Here is a 20586-nt window from a genome sequence, read left to right as displayed (position 1 = left end):
TGGAAGTAAGCTTGTGAAAGGTTACTGGGTGAAAAAAAGTGTCAGGTACATGGTACGTGGGCTTGTTTTTGCTATCACAATGAATGGATGGACAGATGGAGTCGTAACCTATTGATTCCCAAACAGGGCTACTTCTAAAGCACAATTTTTACAAAATTATGACTTTTTTGAAAAATCTACTACTGACCTTCATTTTGTGATCAGTTGGCAACCTCCGGTTCTGAAAAGTGAAGCTTAAACCTGCATTATTTCTAGTAGCCAGCAGGGGGCGACTCCTCTGGTTGCAAAAAGAAGTCTGATTGTATAGAAGTCTATGAGAAAATGAGCCTACTTCTCACTTGATTTATTACCTCAGTAAACATTGTAACATGAATTTATGGTCTCAATCACTAGTTTTAAGTCTTCTTCAATACAGCATGATGTTCATTTAGTAAATTATGGTCCCATTTAGAGTCCATTACACCATAAAGCAGGGTATGCTTTAGGGCGTAACTACCTTGTGTTTGACAGGTCGCTACCACGGCGTTTTCCTGTCTGGGAGTTGTTCACGTTTTTCGTCTTAGAACTTTAAGTGTTTTCAGTTCATGAAAGTTAACTGTAACATTTTGGTCACCTAAAAATGTCTCAATCAGCATTCAGTTGTACTTAGCTCCACCCTCTCATGTCACTTCGGGTTGCAAAAAAACAAGATGGCGACGGCCAAAAACCAAGATGGCGTTGGCCAAAATGCCAAACTTGAGGTTTCAAAATGGCATTTCACAAACCTATGGGTGATGTCACGGTGACTAGGTCCATTTCTTATACAGTCTATGTGATTTAGAGTACGTGAAAAGTAGATAGCAAGCAGTAGAAAAGTCTAAATAGTTGGCTAAGTAATGGATAAACAGTTGAAATAGTTAGCTAAAAGTAATGGATAAATGGTGGAAATAGTTAGCTAAATTAATGGATAGATGGTTGAACTAGGTGGCTAAAACTAATGGATAAATGGTTGAATTTGTTAGCTAAAAGTAGGCCTAACGGATAAATGGTTGACATAGCTTAACATAATGTTGAAAAAGTTAGCTAAAAGTAAAGAAAAAATGGTCAATATTGTTAGCTAAAAGTAATGGATTACCAGTTGCAATAGTTAGCTAAACATATTGGGACACGTGAAAAAAGTCTAGTGGATAAATGTTTGAACTAGATCGAAGTAGTGGATCAATAGCAAATGACGAGCTTCAGTTTTTCCAAGTGGCAGTAGAACGAATGCAAACTTGACCAAACTTACAGTTAAATTATATGAAAAAATGCAAACACTAGGCTATACTTCTATGAAAAATCCAGTTTAAAATCAATACAAAGGAACACATATGGAACACGACAGGTGGTGTTGATGAAGGAGTAAGCCTACTTTAGTTCATCTGATAGGGTTGTGGTAGTAGGTTTGAAAACACTGGAGTAGGATATTATTAGATATAGCTAGGCCTGGCTATTTGTTGAACATGATTTAGGACTGTGTTTATGAAGAACCACTGAAACACAGCCCTCAATCACACACACTCACAAACACACTCACTCCCTCTTTCTCTCTGCCTTCGTGAGGGCAAACAATGATGCTATCCATTCATTCCTCCATCCAATCGGAGGAGTTTACATTCTCATCTATTCCCATGACGACTCTGCTCAGACTGGTATTCATGCATTCCTGGCAACATAACTGCTGCAGCCGAGACAATACCTAAAGACCACAAACAGGCATGTGGCGCTTCTGTGAAATGCTTCAGCCATTGTTTAGTGAACTTGTGAAGAAAAACAACAACTGGAGCCATATATCCTTGACAACACGAGGTCATTTTCAGACTAAATGTAGAGCCATGTCAATCTGGCTGCATTTTAATTAGCTGTGAAAAGTGCTGGTACAAGTGAAATCGTCATGTGTGTTTATGCATGCAAAAACAATAAGGGAATGACATTGGTTGACTTTGTCATTAGTTGCTTCGCCATCCCTTTGTTTGATGTTGCTGTGAGAATATCCTGGGGTTGTTTGCACTTGTCGTCTCAGATAAGACTAATTTTGTACAAATATTTGCATATATTAAAATAAGGCATCATTATTGATTCATCAAAGCTGAAAAAAATGTGTGTGTGTGTGTGTGCGTGTGTGCGTGTGTGCGTGTGTGCGTGTGTGTATGTGTGTGCTGATGCGGCCCTGTTTTGCCAGGTCAACCAGTGAGGTCCTCTTGAAGGTCAGCCTGGGTTTCCCCTATGTACGATCAATGAATTTGATCAGAAAGGACACACAAGGTGAACTGTGATTAAGAATCCAGCTGACGAAGATTTTAAGGAAATATTAAAAATTAAGGTGTCAAGTTGAGCATGAAAAAGGCTTATATAGCTTTTTCAGTGATGTAATTAATAAAATCACCTTCCACAGAAGAAAAACTACGAGTGGTGGTCAACGAAACGTGACATTGTTTCCATACAGTGTGGTGCAGGTGCACCAAGCTGAGTTTACTCTTATTGTAAATTGTGCAAGGTCCATTAAGTGGCTGTTCTTTTCATCATACATGATCTTCATCAGCAGATACAGTGTGCTCAAATACTATGGAATTGTAGATGTTAATTTTTTTTTCTTTTTCTGAGCACTTTACTAAGTTTTTGTCCAGGTGGGCTTAAAAGCTGAAGTTTCAAGTTAATGTTTTCATCTTGGAAACTGCCACAAGGTCCATTTAGTAGCTATTGTGGAGCTTTCATATCACATGATCCTCAGATTAAGATTCGTTCATTCATTCATTGACATTACATGCATAGTTCGGGTGTTTTAAAGTGGGATTGTATGAGGTATTTATCCATAGTAGGTGTATTACTTACAGTAGATGACGGTCAGTGTGCCCTCAGTTTGGAGAAACAAACAGGAGCACCGACACCAGAGCAAAGCAATACAGTGCTGTAGACAGGGGACGGCAGCAAAACATATTTTAACACCCTAAGAGAAATGCTCACCAAAAAAAATCGATATCCCTTTAAGTGTACGCTATATTTGTTATATTTTCAGCGCTTTATCTTGTCAGACAGCCCTTTCCTTCTTCTTTCCGACAGGGAACTGAACTGAAAGTGAAACTTATCTATGTTCTCTTCAAAGCCAGCAGACTCAGATGACAAAAACAGTAGAGATGAGGAAAATATAAATATGGATTAATATGGATAAGTACCTCATATAACCTCTCTTCAAAACACCCAAACTATCCCTTTAAAATGTTTGACTTTCTGAAAATAATCCATTTATATTGGTACTTGAATGATTACATTAGAAGTAGTGTTTTTTCTTTTTTAAATCAATCTGTCATTGAACTACTTGATAGTTAAATGAGGCAGCCCACAGATTCCTGTACAGTCCGGTATCATAAATATGACAGCAGCTGAGTCTTAATCCTCCTACAGTTCTGTTTAGGTTCCTGGAGACCCCGGGTCCTCTAACAGCTCAAGAAAACATACTTAACACTGTTTTATCACCATAACACTGATAATTGCATATAAATGTGATTCTGAACTGAAGAGTCGGCTACAGTAACTTCTGTTTGGGGTCAGCTGTAAAACATGGTGAAATCCAAAGGACATTCATATGATCTATCTGGGATTGTTGTTGACAATACTTTTTATACACTACTACTCCCAAATCCAAAATAAGTCGATTGGATTTTCTGTTCTGTTTGAGTTTTATAACAGTTCTCATAAGTCTTATCTCTGTTAGATGTCTTATGACATAAGACATAACACATCTAACAGGGATTTAGACCACTTGGGTGTAAGTGACCTCAAACAATAGATGACATCACTTTGTAGGATCACATACTGTATCTATATTTCTTTGCTTTGAATAACTGTTTGGCAAACAAAAGAAATATATATTTGCTCATATACTGTATATATCCCATAAAACATAATATATTCCTTAATATTAATGGTGATTTAACTATTTTGTCACCTTCAGCAAATGTTCCAGTTCAGTTTGTGGCAAAAGGGAAAGAGTCCTCACTAAGACCAAGAAAGTGGATCATATCAGTCCAGTTCTCAGGTCTCTACACTGGCTCCCTGTCTCTCAGAGAATATATTTCAAAATACTCCTGCTGGTTTACAAAGCACTAAATGCTTTAGGGCCAAAATACATTTCTGATCTTCTGCTATGTTGTGAAGCATCCAGACCTCTCAGGTCATCTGGATCAGGTCTGCTTAGTGTCCCCAGAGTCAGAACTAAACATGCAGAAGCAGCGTTCAGTTTTTATGCACCAAATATTTGGAACAAGCTCCCAGAAACCTGCAGGACCAACTCCAACTCTGAGTTCTTTTAAATCAAAGCTTAAACCTCTCCTGCCTTTTATTAAACCAGATAATGATCTTATACTACACTAGAGCTTTTACTCTTGTGTGTTATATTCTATTTTAGCTTCTATCCTAGCTTTTATTTTTAGCTTGTTTTTATTTTCTAATCTTTAATGTTTTTATAACTGTTTTAATTATGTCTTAATGTTCTTTTGCATTTTGTCGCAATGTTTTTGAATGTTTATGTAAAGCACTTTGAATTGCCCTGTTGCTGAAATGTGCTCTACAAATAAAGCTGCCTTGTCTTGTCAATTCTTTTCACATTGTGCTTCATAAGAAAAGAATATATATATATCTTAAGGAATTAATTTGTTGATTTTGCAATTATTATTATTACACATACAACACATTTTTTTGTTAATGTTAGATTGGCACTTTATGATAATCTAAAGCTGTCATAAGATATATCAGTGACTATGAATTTTGAATACTACCTTAAATTAATGATGTCTGACTGACTTGGTAAACAGCCCACAGGGCTCTCACATTAATGCACTACTTCTTCACCTCAACCAACTTCAGTCTCCACAGCTGGTCCAAATAAACTCCAATAGAGTCACCAAGTCAGATGAAGGCAGGAGGAAGGAGGGGGGGGACACCTCCAGTCTGTCCTCCCTGCTCACAGGCGCCCTCTACCGGCCACAGAGCGCGCGCGCACACCCCGCTGCTCTCCATGGAGCTGCCGGACCACTCAATCCACGCGTAATTCCGGAATCAGGACTCACTCACACATTCCTCCTCCAAGTGTTGTGGAGCAAGGAGCCGGCAAGGAGCAGCCGTGTGTCGGCGACAGTGTCCTCTCACACACACAGCACGCCAAGGGACGGAGGACAAGGGGAGAAGAAGAGGTTGGACACTCCTAAAAAAGTAATAGGTATAGCGTTCAAGTTGCGGTGAAAGACAGAAGAGTTGCCAGTTAACCCCGCGGTTAGCTCGGGGTTAACGCTATACGACGGCTGCTGTCGACATGGATAAAGTTATCTATTGCTTGTTTGCTGCGATAACCTTGCTGTTGTCTGCAAGAGGGGAAGTTTTTAAAGGTAAGGAGGAATACCTGGAAATGTTTTACATATGAATATATGTCCTGTTTTATTCAATGAGACGAAGTGGAGAGGAAAGGGCACTTAAACTCAGTTTGGCACTATTTTCTCTCACAGTTCACGCGCAATTTGTAAGGCTTTTAAGTATTGTTTGTGTTGTAAATGCGCTTGTGGTGTTAATTGGAGCATATGTGGCTGCGTGAAAGTAACCTAAGTTATACGAGGGTGGTATTCTATTAGCTTAAATGTTACATTTTTGCTCACATTTATGTGTATATATTTGTTGTCACCTTTTTGGTGCCGCTGTGCGTAACGAGCAGGTGCTCGGCGCTACGGGCACCGGAGCATAAACCTCCGCTGTACTTTCAATGCCACGATTCACATGAGTTAAAGGAGTTTAATGTTTTGTGTCTAACTTTATCTTGATAAGTTGCTGTCTAATGTGATTAACCTCAAGGGATTCACGCGCCGAGGTGTCCCTGCGCTGCGTGCGCGCTGTTTGTTGGTTGTATATAGGAGGCGAGGAGGCGATAAGCCAAACGAGACCTACTGTCACTGTTTCACCGTGAACTCCCACTGAACTTAATCTATAATAGTCCAGGGACCACCATGTACACACAGACAGTTACAGTCACCTTGACGTGAAGTTCCCCATCTAAAATGCCCAATGTGGATTATATTTGGTTCTTTTCATCCTAGTGTTTTTCATCTTAAGTGCAAAAACAGTTAAACTTCTATACATAATATCAAATTCCATATGTCATACACCTCTACTGTAGTTTATATATGACATGCATTTTTTAAAAATATTTCTTTCTTTTTCACTAGTGCCCTAAAATAATGGATAGTTCATATAATAGTATTTTATTGTAGCTATTTTAATTAAATTAACTGGTAAAAGTATATATTTTTTAATAGATGTTTCTCTTGTATGTACTCTGAGGATACATGCTTTTGAATATCTCTGAAAAGTGATTGCTTTGTCACATTTCTCTTGGAGTTTCACTTCAGATTTGATTTATTGTTTCACTGTTTGATTGTTGATGCAGACTTCCTCCATTATACACAAACACAGCACTTCTACACACAAATTAATGACATTTATACAAGGTCAACTTCATTTGCAGTAAAGCTTTGTGCAGAAAGAAAAAAAGTTCATTGGTAGCAGATAGTGATTATTTGACTTATTTTAGAATTACAGACTTTCCCCCATCAGTCTAATGCTGTAGATTGCCCCGAGGGGACTCAACATTCAGAGTCTAATTTAGCCCCTAAAGGGCTCATTTCTGTTGTCTCCACAATGGCATTATCTATGTGGTGGGGGAAAAAAAAGGTGCATTAGCCTATATTCATGCCAATCAATATAGAGACAACCAAAGTCCAGTCTGAGGGAGATCCATACTGCCAATACAATTAGAGTTGTATTTAAAAACTTAAAAAATATGTCCCCATATCTGAATGTGTTTGATTTTTATATCCTGCAGAGGAAGGCGGTGTGTGTGTGTGAAGTTGTGTGATGATGTGTGGCTTCAGCAGTTGTAGCTGGATGCCGAGGGATTCAACAGACAGCTGATGCATTTTTCGGAGAGCCTGTTGGGGGCAGCATGCTACACATATAATATGATAGCCATGATGATGAAGTCAAGCTGCTCCGAGTGGAGAGTCAGACACATGGATCAGAATTCAGATGCACTTTGGGAAACTTATTTGTGTTAAAAATGTCAGCTTGATCACAACTCTTGGTTTAACAAAACAACATATAGCTGCTAATTTGTGTGTTTATTTATGTGTCCCCACTTTCTTCGAACTGCTTCCTACTCGGATCTCTTTTTAAAGAGGGCATATTCAGAGATGCATTGAAAGGTTTTGTGATAAATAAACAGTTTTTTATCAAGCATTTTGATCGCCAGGGGTCAATTTTAGCGACTGAGAACTCCCTTATCCTGCAGCTCAAAGTATTCCCAGTCCATTTTTGTGTGAGGTTCATCAGTCTTTCCCGCCGGCAGCCTCAGAAGCGGGAGATTTATTGGAGTGGGCTGCACTGTAGGGCTCCCAGTGGTGCCCAAACCATCGATAAATGTGCTCCTAATTGCATGAGTGTGTGTGTAAATATGTAAACCAGGAGGAAATCAATCGAATGTGTGTTGGTCTCTCTCTCTCTCTCTTTCTGGTTAGGTGACGGATTAGCCACACAGGGATGGAGAGGCTAAAATGTGAGCCTGCGCACGCGGCTCGAGACATTTGTTATGGAGAGTATGTGATAACAGCTCGTGTGATAATTAGATCGCTGAGGTAACCAGAGCACCGGTCTACTTCAGTGCACAGTATCAGCAGCGCCTTGTGACTGTGCAGCCTCAATTCGATCACAGAGAAACAGTCCTTTGGAGGTCTTTTAATTTACGCATAAAAAGACCTTCCATAATCAGGCTGTATCAGTTTCCTTCCTTTGTGAACTTGTTTATGCACCTGCATGTCCGCTCTCAGTGGCATGGTAGAGATGAACTGCTCTCTTCTTTCTTCTCCACCTCCCTGTTGCATCCACAATGCCCACTGGATGTTCAGAGAGAAAGCAAAAAAAGAACAACACTATAAATCACTTGTTGTGTATGGCCAGTGCTTCTGTTTTCTACATTATGAGGACAGGTTTTTTTCTTTCTAGAAGGTCTGGCCTTTGATATCTATACTCTGTCTTTTGCCCGAGCACATTAAATTCCAGGGAGCTGTGCGCTTTGTTATGTTTACCACCTTTTCCAGCAGCCATAAAACCTGCCTTGTTTTCTGATAGGGCCGAGCCGTGTGTAGAGAATAATGCCCCGTGCTTGTGAGTGTAGAGCCGTAGTTTGTCATTGCAGAGTGACTGCTGCTGATGGCGTCCTGGTTGACCGATCCTGATTGCCATCCAAAGCTGTGACTAAGGAGTAAAACAACACATGGGCTGCTTGGGAAGATAAACAGCACTTCATTTGAAGTCTGGCAATAATTTAGATAGTTTTTCACTCATGAAATGTTTCTTTTTTTTCTCCCAGCTGACTCAGATTTAATAGAGACTTTTCCGAAAGGTGTCCTGAAGGGTGGCAGTTTCCTTTGTGTGAGCCAGTGGAGAATGAAATTAAATATGCATGTGATTTTTTTATTTATTTTTTTTCTCTCGTTGGCTTCAACCAATGTTGGAGGAGAGAGAGAGAAAAAAAAAAGCTCCATGGTGATTGATGATAGTACAAAGCAGAAAGTGAGGTGTCTACGTTCTTCTGTAACTTTGCTTTTCAGACACTTTTATTATGATGATAATGAAGGCAGCGGAAACACATGGATTTACTGAAGCTGTTCAAACACTGCGGGTACATGTGTGAGTTCCTAGAAAAGGGTCTGCTGAGTTTGTCAGCAGGGCTGTCTTAAGACTGATCACAGCTGGTAGACACGGGGAGGTGTGTCACTTTAAAAACTCAACTTTAAGAACTTGCAAATATTAAGTGCTGCTGTATAGACTAGACCATTGATTTGAAGTGACTAGACTGACAGCAGCATTATCCGTATTTCACGACTAGAGAGGTCCAACACTTCTACTGGTGAAAAATAAAATCCCTGCCAACTGATTTTTTAACATGTCTTGCTACAGAACCTCAGTATTTTACATATTATGTGGCCTGTCAGTATCTGTGCATCTTATAGTTTTACACCCAATAAAGACACTGCAACGCCTAAAGGAAAATTACACCTGAAACACTAAAGCAAAACAGCTGCCAGCGATGTATGTTGCATCGGCCCTTTTTTTGTGTTAAAGCTTCAGCAGGCAGAATATTTTTGGCATCTCTGGGCAAAGATTCCATAATAACCTTTCAGCAAATTGTAATTCAAGTGTTCTGAGAGATAACTAGACTTCTGCACCTCCTCATGGCTCTGTTTTCAGGGTTTTAAAAAAAGAGAGAGTGTTCCTATTGAGCGTTCTTATTGGCTGTGCACCGGCTGGTGGGTGGTGCTTGGTATTTCCTCAACTGATCTCAACATGGCAGCCCGGTCACAAACTTTCTCATTTTACAGCTAAACATTATGTTTTGGAAAACATTTGAGGCGAGAAATAGGTTTTACAGTAACAGAATATTGATTCATATTTGATCAGCGCTGCCTAGTTTGACCGTTTGATCAGAGTTTGCGAGTTCAGCTCGGCACTGATTGGTTGTTTTCCTCCGGTCTGTGAAATCTTGCAGATGCCATTAGGAGCACCGGAGGACACTGGAGGCACATGTTTTTTTCAGATTACCTGTCTCATGCACTACTGTCAGGATATAGTGACCGTTTTATAAAAACAACTTTTTTAAATCATATTTGCTCCATTTCTACCCGCTGCAGCTTTAAACATTTCTTTAATGCAATATGATATCATATCAACATATTTCCAGACCATCCACATCGCAAAATAAAATATCTAAAAATATCTGCTATCTGAAGCATCAGCAGTATCAGCCCCTAATGACAATGTGCTGTGTACAGTCAAGGGCGTAGGTTTCATTTCAACATTTGAGGCGGAGACACATTTTTTATGCACCAATTTCTGCCTTTTCTGCATCAAGTTATGGTGGAAATATCTTTATTTATGTAAAGGAAAACACAAAAATCAGACGCCAGGTGACAATTCAATTGATTGGATCCACAAGAGTCTCAGCTTTCCAGTAATACCCAATTTATGCAATTCCAAGACTGTGTAGGGACCCCAGTTTGCAGAAAAAAATTTGCCCAACATTGCACGTGATTATCATAAATGGGCATTTCTGTAAAGGGGAGACTCGTGGGTACCCATAGAACCCATTTTCATTCACATATCTTGAGGTTAGAGGTCAAGGGACCCCTTTGATAATGGCCATGCCAGTTTTTCCTCGTCAAAATTAGCCCAACTTTGGAGCGTTATTTAGCCTCCTTCCGGACATGACATAATTGGTACCAATAGATTCCTTAGGCTTTCTAGTTTCATATGATGCAAGCATGCTCACTAGATTTAAGCGACAGCCTTTCCTAAAAAGAGTTTAAAATCGCCACTAATATACATGTCAGAACCTGGTGTCCAAAGATGAAGAACATTTTTTTTAGAGAGAAATCCATCATATAAGAGGAGGATATCTGATGTTTTTTCTATCCTCATTAGACTTATTATACCAGCATAACAAAACATGTTGCATTCTGAGCGAAGGGCACACAGCTTGACGCATTATTCAGCTTTGTTTCAATGGGAAATGTCAGCATCTGTTCTCTGGAAGTTGCCACGAGGCATTCTTGGAAATGTAGGAAATCATCAATAACTGGAGTAGCAGATAAGGGAGGTTGAGGAAAAAGTCGACACACCAAAAAAAGTAAACAGCATTTCATAACAAAACAACTACCACCGAGACACATCACAGATTGATGAGGCATAGCAGTGCAAGAGCAACCAAGGGTGGACTTTTCCATTAATTTAGGCAGCAGGTAACATGACTCGTGCGGAGAATGTGTCCTCTTCAAACTTGTATTATAGACAAAGTTTGTGAGACTTTAAATGGGACATTAGCCGGTTTGTTAGGCTTCCTGGTTACGCATTATTCACACGATAATTCATAGTTTGTCTTTTCTTCAAGGATCAGTTCAGGTAAAGTCTTGTCCTCATTTTCTTCACATTGTGACTGTTTTCAATTATACTTAACTTAACTTCCGTAAAAACAAACTAAAAATTAATAAAGAAACTGTTAAACTGTTTTTCGTTGTTTTTCCATGACAATGACAATAAAGTCTCCATCTATCTATCTAATAAAAGTGGTATTATAGGTTGGCTTAAGAAGGTCTATTTGCACAGTGACACCTTTTTTTTTGTTGTCTCTGTACTCAAGCACATGGGATTTAAGATGACTTTGAGGTTGTCCCGACTCTCAGCTTTAATGTGGAGGTGTTTAAATCTTCCTCAGATGAACACTGCATAAAGTGTAGCCCTTTCAATACGTAGACACCCATTTTTAAATCTTGATCAGATGAACACTGCATAAAGTGTAGCCCTTTCAATACGTAGACACCCATTTTTAAATCTTGATCAGATGAACACTGCACAAAGTGTAGCCCTTTCAATACGTAGACACCCATTTTAGGGCACAGAAAGCATTTGGCTAGATAGTTAATTAGCTGCTCGGCTGCAGCACATTAAACAGCATGTAAACGTACCTGCAAATACAACTTTGTTCTGGTTAGATGCTGGCGTGGTCCTTACTCTTAAAGACCACTAACAACACGCTGTCTGTCCATGAGATGAAGGCGACAGCGGAAGTTTTTTTTTTACTTTGCTGTCAATCAAACACAGACAGCGACACACACCCCCAGCCGGCTGAAAAGGAGCATTTCTGATATTTCCACAAAAAAAGTCCTCGTTTTAATGATACAAAACTATTAACAATATATTTAAAAAACACATTGACATTATTTTAGACTGCAAAAAGGGATGGCCAAATGTGATTTCAGTTGGACAATCTCGAGAATCTCGGTTTCGTTCTCTTTGGCGCCTATGGCGATAAGCGGCAGTTACAGGTGTTTTTTTGTTTTTTTCGCTTCTATTTTTTTCCCGGAGAATGTCGCTACAGACACCCAGTTTGTCATACTGCAAATGCAAGGGCGTTTATCAGTGGGCCATAGGCCTGATAGATAGTGACTTAAAGGGCGGGTCCATCTGCGTTCTGTTCTATTTTTTTTTCAAATGGATACGCCCACTCACGTGTTGAACGTTGGCACTAGCTGGGTCAAAATGATCTGTGCTAAGTAATAACTGAAAGGGTTAGTTCGGATTTTTTTGAAGTGGGGTTGGGTTGTATGTTTACTCCCGCGTTCTGCAAGGTAAAATCACTGCTTTTGTGAATGTAGTCTAGTAGCTTTGAAGAGAGCGATATAACGGCTTCAGCAGCAGAATGTATTTTATCCTCCGAAAAAAATCAATATCAGTTTAAGTGTACTCTATATTTGATTATTTTCACCGCTTTACCTCGCCATCAGACACCCCTTTTCTGACGTGGAACTGAAGCCGTTATATTGTGGTCTTCAAAGCCACCAGACCAGACTCCATTCACAAAAACAGTAATTTTACCTCGCAGAACACAGGAGTTGCTGGTCTAATTTAATATTTTGGTGTCAAATCCTTTCTGAGCAATGACCCCCAGCAGGCATAAGCTGACACTTATGCTCTCCAGCGAGTGAAACACATGATAATTTGGACAGAAACTCGTGATAATTTGGACAGAGTTAAGTCAGATGACTGACTTGGCCGGTCAAGCCGCTGTTGACCATAAAAAGCTCTTTGGCAGCTTTGCAGCTTTCACTTTATGTTTAAGATCATTGTCTAAGATTGGGGGGGCATTGTATAAAATGCCTATAATTTCCACAATGTTCACTAAAAATGAATGTGAAATTAAAGCTCAATTTAGGACTTAAAGCTTAAATTAAAGTTGAAAGCACTCTGAAATGAAACAATGACTCTGAGGTTAAAGTGCTGGAGCACAGAGCCAACACAACAACAAACGTGCGACTGTCCAGATACTCACAGACTGCATGGAAACTGGTTAAGTGCCGGCCTATCGCAGACACTTTCACGCTAAAGAAAGTGACTCAAATCTGCACCAATATCATCTTCATATCCCTGGAGTGCCACTCCACATTCAATCATTAGCTGTTGATTTGCAAGTGATTTTATTTACATTCTTGAGAGGCAGTAATAGTTTTGAAGTTGGTTCTCGAGGCGGCTGATGTGGCTATGTTATCCGGGAGCTCTGCGGCAGAATGATAATTGGCCTTGAGATGTGACTGTGTGAAGGATGCTGGACAAACAGAGATGCTCTAATTATACACAGCTCCTTCTTCAAATGAAGAGGATAAAAGCTAATGAATCGCACACGGGCCAGCGCCGGGGCTGCCTAATGAAGAGAGAGTGAGAGACAGAGAGGGGAGTGTTTGTAAGAGAGAGAGGAAGTGTTTGTGTGTGTAAGGCATGCTCCAACAATTCTGTGATCTCATCACCATGTCTAAAAAAAAAAAAAAAAAAAAGAACTTGGAAGAAAAACAACAACTTACTATGCAGCGGATCATGTTTACCGAAGTCGGCATTCGTTGTAGGTGGCTCAGAGAGTCCAGGCACGCAGGGAAATTTCACTAATTAATGCTCCAAGGGTCTCAATTGTTATTAATGGTGACGAGAAGGAGGAGGGGAACGAGGGAGGAGAAAGAGAAGCAGTTTAAATCAGGATATTACAGTTGATTGTTAGGCCTCTATCTCGCTGTGGATGTCGGCTCTCTTTCATTCAAACTTTTTTTAAAAACTGTATTTTTTATTTGGAAAATGTTCACTTTAGAATCTAATCTAGATCAGTGAACAAATGAGTGGTGGTTGCACCGATGGTTTTACACTCCGATTGAATTGACCCCGACCCTGACACATTTTCTCACTTATCTTCAAAACCTGCTGTTCAATCAGCTGGTTTCTATTCAGCATTGTCGCCTATAACCTAAGGGGTTATTATGTGCACTGCAAATTGATTCTGATAGAGCACACTTTGATATTTGGTTCAGGTGAGCGTATAGCCTTGACCTGAAGCTGTGAAGCTTTAATTTCAAGTCTGTCAAATAAAAACTCCCGCCGCCGCTTTGACGTTGAAAAGGTGCAAAGTTTCTCGTGTAATTTCATGAATAACTCAAGTTGCCTCCTTCACGGGACAAGTGCACTTTGCTAACTTGGAGGAGACTCTGTTTCATGCCAAAAAGCTGTCCGCATTAGGCTGCTGCTCCTCACGCAAACTGGGTGGTGTAGTGTAGGTGGTAGCAGTGAGGAGGAGGAAGAGGAGGTGGGGGCTGCTTCTGCTGTTTCACCTTGTCTCCTGTTATTTATTAGGCTTCTGTCAAGGCTCAGGCAGCAGGCAGGTGTACATCCCTCCTCCTCCTCTCCCCATCCGGGCCTTATGAGTATAACCAGGGGCAAAATTCTCCATTACTGTCAGTCTGAATCTGTTGCCGTCACATTAGCGCACGTCATGCAGTCATTAATGCATTAGGCCTTGTTTGAGTGCCAGTTATTTGCATTGGCTTTTACACTGTCTATTCGCCCTTGTGCTAAAAGCTGCCTTGGCTGAACCTATTGACCATTTAACTGTTCAATAATGAAGCGATCCCTGAGGATGAATTAGGCCTCAGCGGTCCTGTTGAATAATGGTTATTAGGACGTGAAAAAAAACATTTTTCATGGCCTTTTGAGAGGGACATGTAGCGACATTTTATCTATCCACTGTATGTTTTTAATGTATCATCTCACCGCTAACAGTCAAGCGCACTATTATCCACCCTTGTCCTCCACTTCTTCCTCCCAAAGCAGAATGTACCTGATTATGCTCCTATCGGTCACACTCTGGCGCCTATTTGGAGGCTGTTATCTGTTTGCGGTGGAGACTCCTCTGGGGAAGCGTACAGCCGATAAGAGACTGTTGTTCTGTAAACAGCCCTCTGACCTCCTCAGGCTGGGCTTGGCTCCTTTTCAAATGGGTCTCTTTTGTATTGGCCCTAAGCTCAAACCGCCGCGTGACTGATTCCCCGGGGGGGAGTTTTAATGGCATTACTGTACGCTCCGCACCGCGCAGGGTGGTCACTCCACCGGGGCCAGAGGGGGGTGTCCATACCTTCAGAAGCAGAGGGAAGGGGGGAGAATAAGACGGTGGGAACGATGTGGCAGAAAAGATGTACTGTTGTCTTTTACTGAACAGAATATGAGTGATAATTAGGGCTGTCAAAGTTAACGCAATAATAACGCGTTAACGCAAATTTGTTTTAACGCCATTAATTTCTTTAACGCATTAACGCAACTTGCGATGTTTAGGTTGTAGTGGGCTCAGTTTTAAAGCTAGAGTGAAGATACTGGTATCATTTGAAACTAAAAAACCTAAAGAATCCATTGGTACCAACCATGTCATACTAGCTTGTTGCGAAGGAGGATAAATGACACTCCAAATTTACACTGAATTTTTGCGAGGGAAAACTGGCATGGCCATTTTTAAAGGGGTCCCTTGACCTCTGACCTCAAGATATGTGAATGGAAATGGGTTCTATGGGTACCCACGAGTCTCCCCTTTGTAGACATGCCGACTTTATGATAATCACATGCAGTTTTGGGCAAGTAATAGTCAAGTCAGCACACTGACACACTGACAGCTGTTTGTTGCTTGAGTCTGTTTGTTGCTTGAGTTTGCCATGTTATGATTTGAGCATATTTATTATGCTAAATGTAGTACCTGTGAGGGTTTCTGGACAATATTTGATATTGTTTTGTGTTGTTAATTAATTTCTAATAATAAATATATACATATATTTGCATAAAGCAAGCATATTTACCCACTCCCTTGTTGATAAATACTTGCCAAATCTCCCTTTAAGGTACATTTTGAACAGATAAAAAAATGTGCGATTAATTTGCGTCCAATCGCATTTAAATATTTTAATGGATTGACAGTCCTAGTAATAATGTGAATGACCCCTAAACTGGAAGTATCTTGTGGGAATGGAATTATCTGATGATACAGTGGTGCTTTTCTTAAATATCAATCACCATTTTAGTTTTTAACCATGTGGCAAACCTCTTATCATAACATATCCTCACTTGTCCCTGTGACTGTCTGTTCACTGAAATCTGACATGAGACAAGTGCATTAACAGCTCTTCCGGGGACAACTTGGCCAACCGCTGGACCGTCCACCATCAAAGACGATCAGTCAGCTCCACCGATGTCAGCTCGGTTTTTAACACGTCCGTTGTTTAATTTGCCAGCGTGCCTGAGCAAACAATGCATTGAAAATCAGTAGCCATGGGCTGCGGAGCAGTGATCTGTTGTACTAAATCACTTTGGTGTTAAACACGGCTTCACCGAAACGACTATTGAGATACACAGCTGCAGGGCCGTATTAAAGACACAGCAAACACAAAACAATAACTGGAAAAGATGATGCTTGGCTTGAAGCTTGACTCCCACCCTGTAATCACAGTTTGCCACGCTAAAGAAATTACAGGGCACAGGAGTCATTAGAAGTGTGGGTGCATCCCCGCACTGCAAACGGAAACAAAGTTGAAAACACATGTTTTTGGAATAATGCACATCCGAATAAACAAACCGGTGAAAGTCTGACAAGTTGATTGTAATGATAGTTCGCTGGCGGCCGGGAGGATAAATCCAGTGTGATGCGATGTCTCAGAGACTTATTGGTATCAGAGCAAAGGAGTAATTAATGTGGAAAGCCTCTAGCATCAGTTGGTTTTTCAGCAACGTTATCATCAGTCCAACTGCCTCTCCTGTATCATGACAAATAGCACTCTACTTAAACCAGTTAGAACAGAATTAACTTGTTTTTTATGTTAACTATTAAAGTGAAAGCTTACTTTGTTTGATTTTGACATGTAAAGCAGTTTGTCCAGTTGTCTTTTTGCACTCTATAGCCGCAAGAATTACAACTAAAATGCTCTGAACACAATGTGAATATTTTTCTGTAGTGTGAATATTATTACCCACTGCTGAAGCGACGGTTTGACTAAAATGCAAACATATCTTTTCCCTGTCCTACTAAGTCTTTGAGCAAGTCCCAAGGCTAACTGAGAATTTCCCTATTGTCGTTCCCAGATCTCTAAATGGGGCATTACTCATAATAGGCTCCCAGCTGAAGGTAGGCAGTACAGACATTTATAAAACGAGTCAGGAACAAGAACAAATTCTAAGTTATTGGATTAACACAGAAGCATGAATTTCTTTTCCAGTTTTCCTCTTTTGTCACCAGGGTTGTTTAACCAAATCTAAATATCCTATGTCTCTCCCTATTTTATTTTATTTTATTTTGTTTGTTGTGTTGTTCACTGCTGTACTTCTAATTTGCCATTTTCTTCCTAAAAATTGTGTAAATGGTTAAAATTAGTAGGTTTTACTAGCTGTCGGTTAGCATGATGCTAGCTAATGTAAAACAAAAGAAAAAGAAAGAATGTAAGAAAAACAGGGGGGCCTTTAACTATTAAACCTAGATATATATTTTGTGTAACGTTCAGGGCTGTCAACACATTAAAATATTTAATCGATATTAATTGTATGATTATGCATGATTAGTTGCAGATTTTTTATCTGTTCAAAATGTACCTTAAAGGGAGATTTGTCAAGTATTTAATAATCTTATCAACATGGGCAAACATGCTTGCTTTATGCAAATGTATGTATATATTGTATTTATTATTGGAAATCAACTAACAACACAAAACAATGACAAATATTGTCCAGAAACCCTCACAGGTACTGCATTTAGCATAAAGAATATGCTTGACTATGACTTGCCCCAAACTGCATGAGATTATTATAAAGTGGGCATGTCTGTAAAGTGGAGACTTGTGGATACCCATAAAACCCATTTACATTCACATATCTTAAGGTCAGAGGTCAAGGGACCAATTTGAAAACGGCCATGCCATGTTTGCCTTCTGCAAAAATTTAGTATAAGTTTGGAGAGTTATTTAGCCTCCTTCGTGACAAGCTAGTAGGACATGGTTGGTACCGATGGATCTCTTAGGTTTTATAGTTTCATATGATGCCAGCATCTTCTCTCTAGCTTTAAAACTGAGCCCGCTACAAACTAAACATCGCAAGTTGCATTAATGCGTTAAAGTAATTAGTGGCGTTAAAGCGATTTTGCGTAAACGCGTTTATTGTGTTAACTTTGACAGCCCTAGTAACATTGCTTCATTTTCTATTGCTTGTCATTGCATTAGTGTCTGTCGGCCTACTCGTATCTTTAATTTACCGCTTTCTTCCTTGTTGTTGTTATTGTTATGCATTCAGGAAACCTGCTAATTGCCAGCATGTTAACATACATCAATATATGAGCGATTCTCTGTCAAAATCAGCATGGAGAGGCGTGTAGAGACAGCTGTTTGCGGCTTGCAGCTCTCTCTCTTGTCGTTTCCTTTCTGTCAGTGGATTTCTACAATGGGGGAAAAATGGAATTAGGACATTTCAGTACTACGGACAGCGCCCCACCTACTCACAAACCCCGGGCCCCCACACAACAAACAGTGCTGTCCATGGTTCTGAAACAATAGCAAACGATAGTCGCATGTATCTCGGTATCTTTGCTATATTTTTCTATAGATACATAAAGCTTAAAGAAAGGGGGCAAAAAATACAACACCGCACTGATATGATACCTTTTGCTCCTTTACCTTCCACAGGTAATTTGCTGTCATTGTTTCGATGGTCACTTTCCAACCGAACAAAAATAGCCTTTATGTGGTTGTCAAGTAGCTTTAAATATCTGATTTCAGCAGTAGACATGAAGCCATTTTGAGGCAGGCTTGTTTTGTCGTGAGTTGTGTATAGTTACCAGTATTTCAGCATATGATCACCATCAGATAACACATTTTGCTAACTAGCTAGGTATTTCTAGAGCCGACGTGTGTGAGATTCTTGGAGTTTCATGTCAGATTTTCTCATTCTCTGCACATTAAAACTAGTTGACCTTTTAACAGCAATTAAAAAAATCAATACGTCCCACATTTCTCATTTATTAGGTGTATATTACAAGTAATATCATTTAACAAATTGCTTGTGTTCCCTTTGACAGCAGGCACTGTTTTCTGAGTATTACACTGTATTCTGCATCACATTTGTTGAAGCCAAAATGAATAATTTCAGTGCCAGATCTTATAGTCATCCTACTCATGTCCATGTCAGCCTCTTGACTTAAATGCAATTATTTATTAATTTAAATAATTCTACTAAATAATGTCTACAGTCAAGAATGGCACAATACTGAAGGATATTCTTTTAAATAAGCCATATAGTACGTCACTCAACTTGAGAGTGACATTAGTGGACTGAATGTCGCAGCAAACAGTTTCTTTTGAGTTTCGATGGTCACTTTCCAACCGCACAAGAAATAGCCGTTATGTGGTTGTCAAGTAGCTTTGAATATCTGATTTCAACAGTAGACATAAAGCCATTTAGAGGCCGGCTTGTTTTGTCCTGAGTTGTAACGTTACCTGTATTTCAGCATATTAATGATACGGTTTATGCTGGCTAGGTTTCTCTAGAACCGACGAGTGTGAGGTTCTTGAAGTTTCATGTCAGATTTTCATTCTAGGCACATTAAAACTAGTTGGCCTTTTAACAGCAATTACATAATCAATATGTCCCACATTTCTCATTTATTTTGTCACTTAGGTGGATATTACAAGTCATTTAACAAATTGCTTGTGTTCCCTTTGACAGCAGGCACTGTTTTCTTAGTATTACACTCTGCATCCCATTTGTTGAAGCCAGAATTAATCATTTCAGTGCCAGATCTTATGTCCATCCTACTCATGTCCATGTCAGCCTCATGACTTCAATGCAATCATTTATTAATTAAATAATTTCGCCGAGAATGACACAATACTAATGGTATTTTTCTTTTAAATAAGCCCAACTTGAGACTGACGTTAGTGTCGCTGCATATTAGTTCCTTTCGAGCAAACCAAAGGGAAAACTTTATCGAACATGTGAACGTGAGCAGAATTAAGTGGTAATATCGGTGTATTTTTGATACGCCCATGCCTCTGTGTTGCTCCACAGTCTTATTTAGTTGCTGGGAAGTTGCAGCAGCATCAAACAGTGCTGATCAGGATTGCAGTGGCCTGGTGAGGTAGCAGCACACAGGCTGGGTTCAGAGGATGAATAATTCACTCACATGAGTCCAGACTTCTTCTGGCTGTGAGACTAATATTCAACAGCACCTGTGTGTCTGAAAATCTCTCCCCTTCAACCCACCAGGTTACTTTCCCTGGGGGAAACCTCACCCCGGCATCACCCCAGCTGTGCCTTCTCCAAACTGTCAGAATAGCAGCGCCGTGGCTGGAATGCTGCGCTGGGATGACAGAAATGTACAGAGGAAACCGATCAGTGTACAGTATAGGCTGCCGTGTGACTGAAATACTGAGAAAAGTGGGACCATAATTAGTGCTGGGCATCAAACCTCAATACTTTGTTGGTACCAACAGAGATTTGTTTATGGCACCGAACTTCGTAAACAATCAGGTACCAAGTTGGCAACGAGTATCTTGTTATTATTCTTTGATCATATCTTCCCTGATTTAAATCAACATTTTGCCAGATGAGAAAACAATCTCACACACACAATGTCCATTTAGT

At 39.9% G+C, this 20586-nt stretch overlaps 1 protein-coding gene across 12 annotated transcripts in view; it reads left to right on the top strand.

Annotated features, from left to right (window-relative positions):
• Positions 1 to 4944: 4944 nt before the first annotated feature.
• Positions 4945 to 20586, top strand: part of LOC119498360 (receptor-type tyrosine-protein phosphatase mu-like) — a 191742-nt gene continuing 176100 nt past the window's right edge. For 7 of the 12 annotated variants that reach the window (XM_037787190.1, XM_037787186.1, XM_037787187.1 and 4 more), the window contains exon 1: positions 4946 to 5399. In XM_037787190.1, coding sequence (XP_037643118.1) covers positions 5327 to 5399 — 73 coding nt within the window. In that variant the 5' untranslated portion in view covers positions 4946 to 5326. Of the gene's footprint in view, positions 5400 to 20586 lie in introns of all 12 variants that reach the window. The other 5 variants (XM_037787191.1, XM_037787189.1, XM_037787188.1 and 2 more) reach the window with 2 other exon arrangements.

Source organism: Sebastes umbrosus, chromosome 12 (assembly GCF_015220745.1).
Source record: "Sebastes umbrosus isolate fSebUmb1 chromosome 12, fSebUmb1.pri, whole genome shotgun sequence".
In the NCBI taxonomy this organism is placed as follows: domain Eukaryota; kingdom Metazoa; phylum Chordata; class Actinopteri; order Perciformes; family Sebastidae; genus Sebastes; species Sebastes umbrosus.
This window is presented reverse-complemented; position numbering and strand designations above follow the sequence as displayed.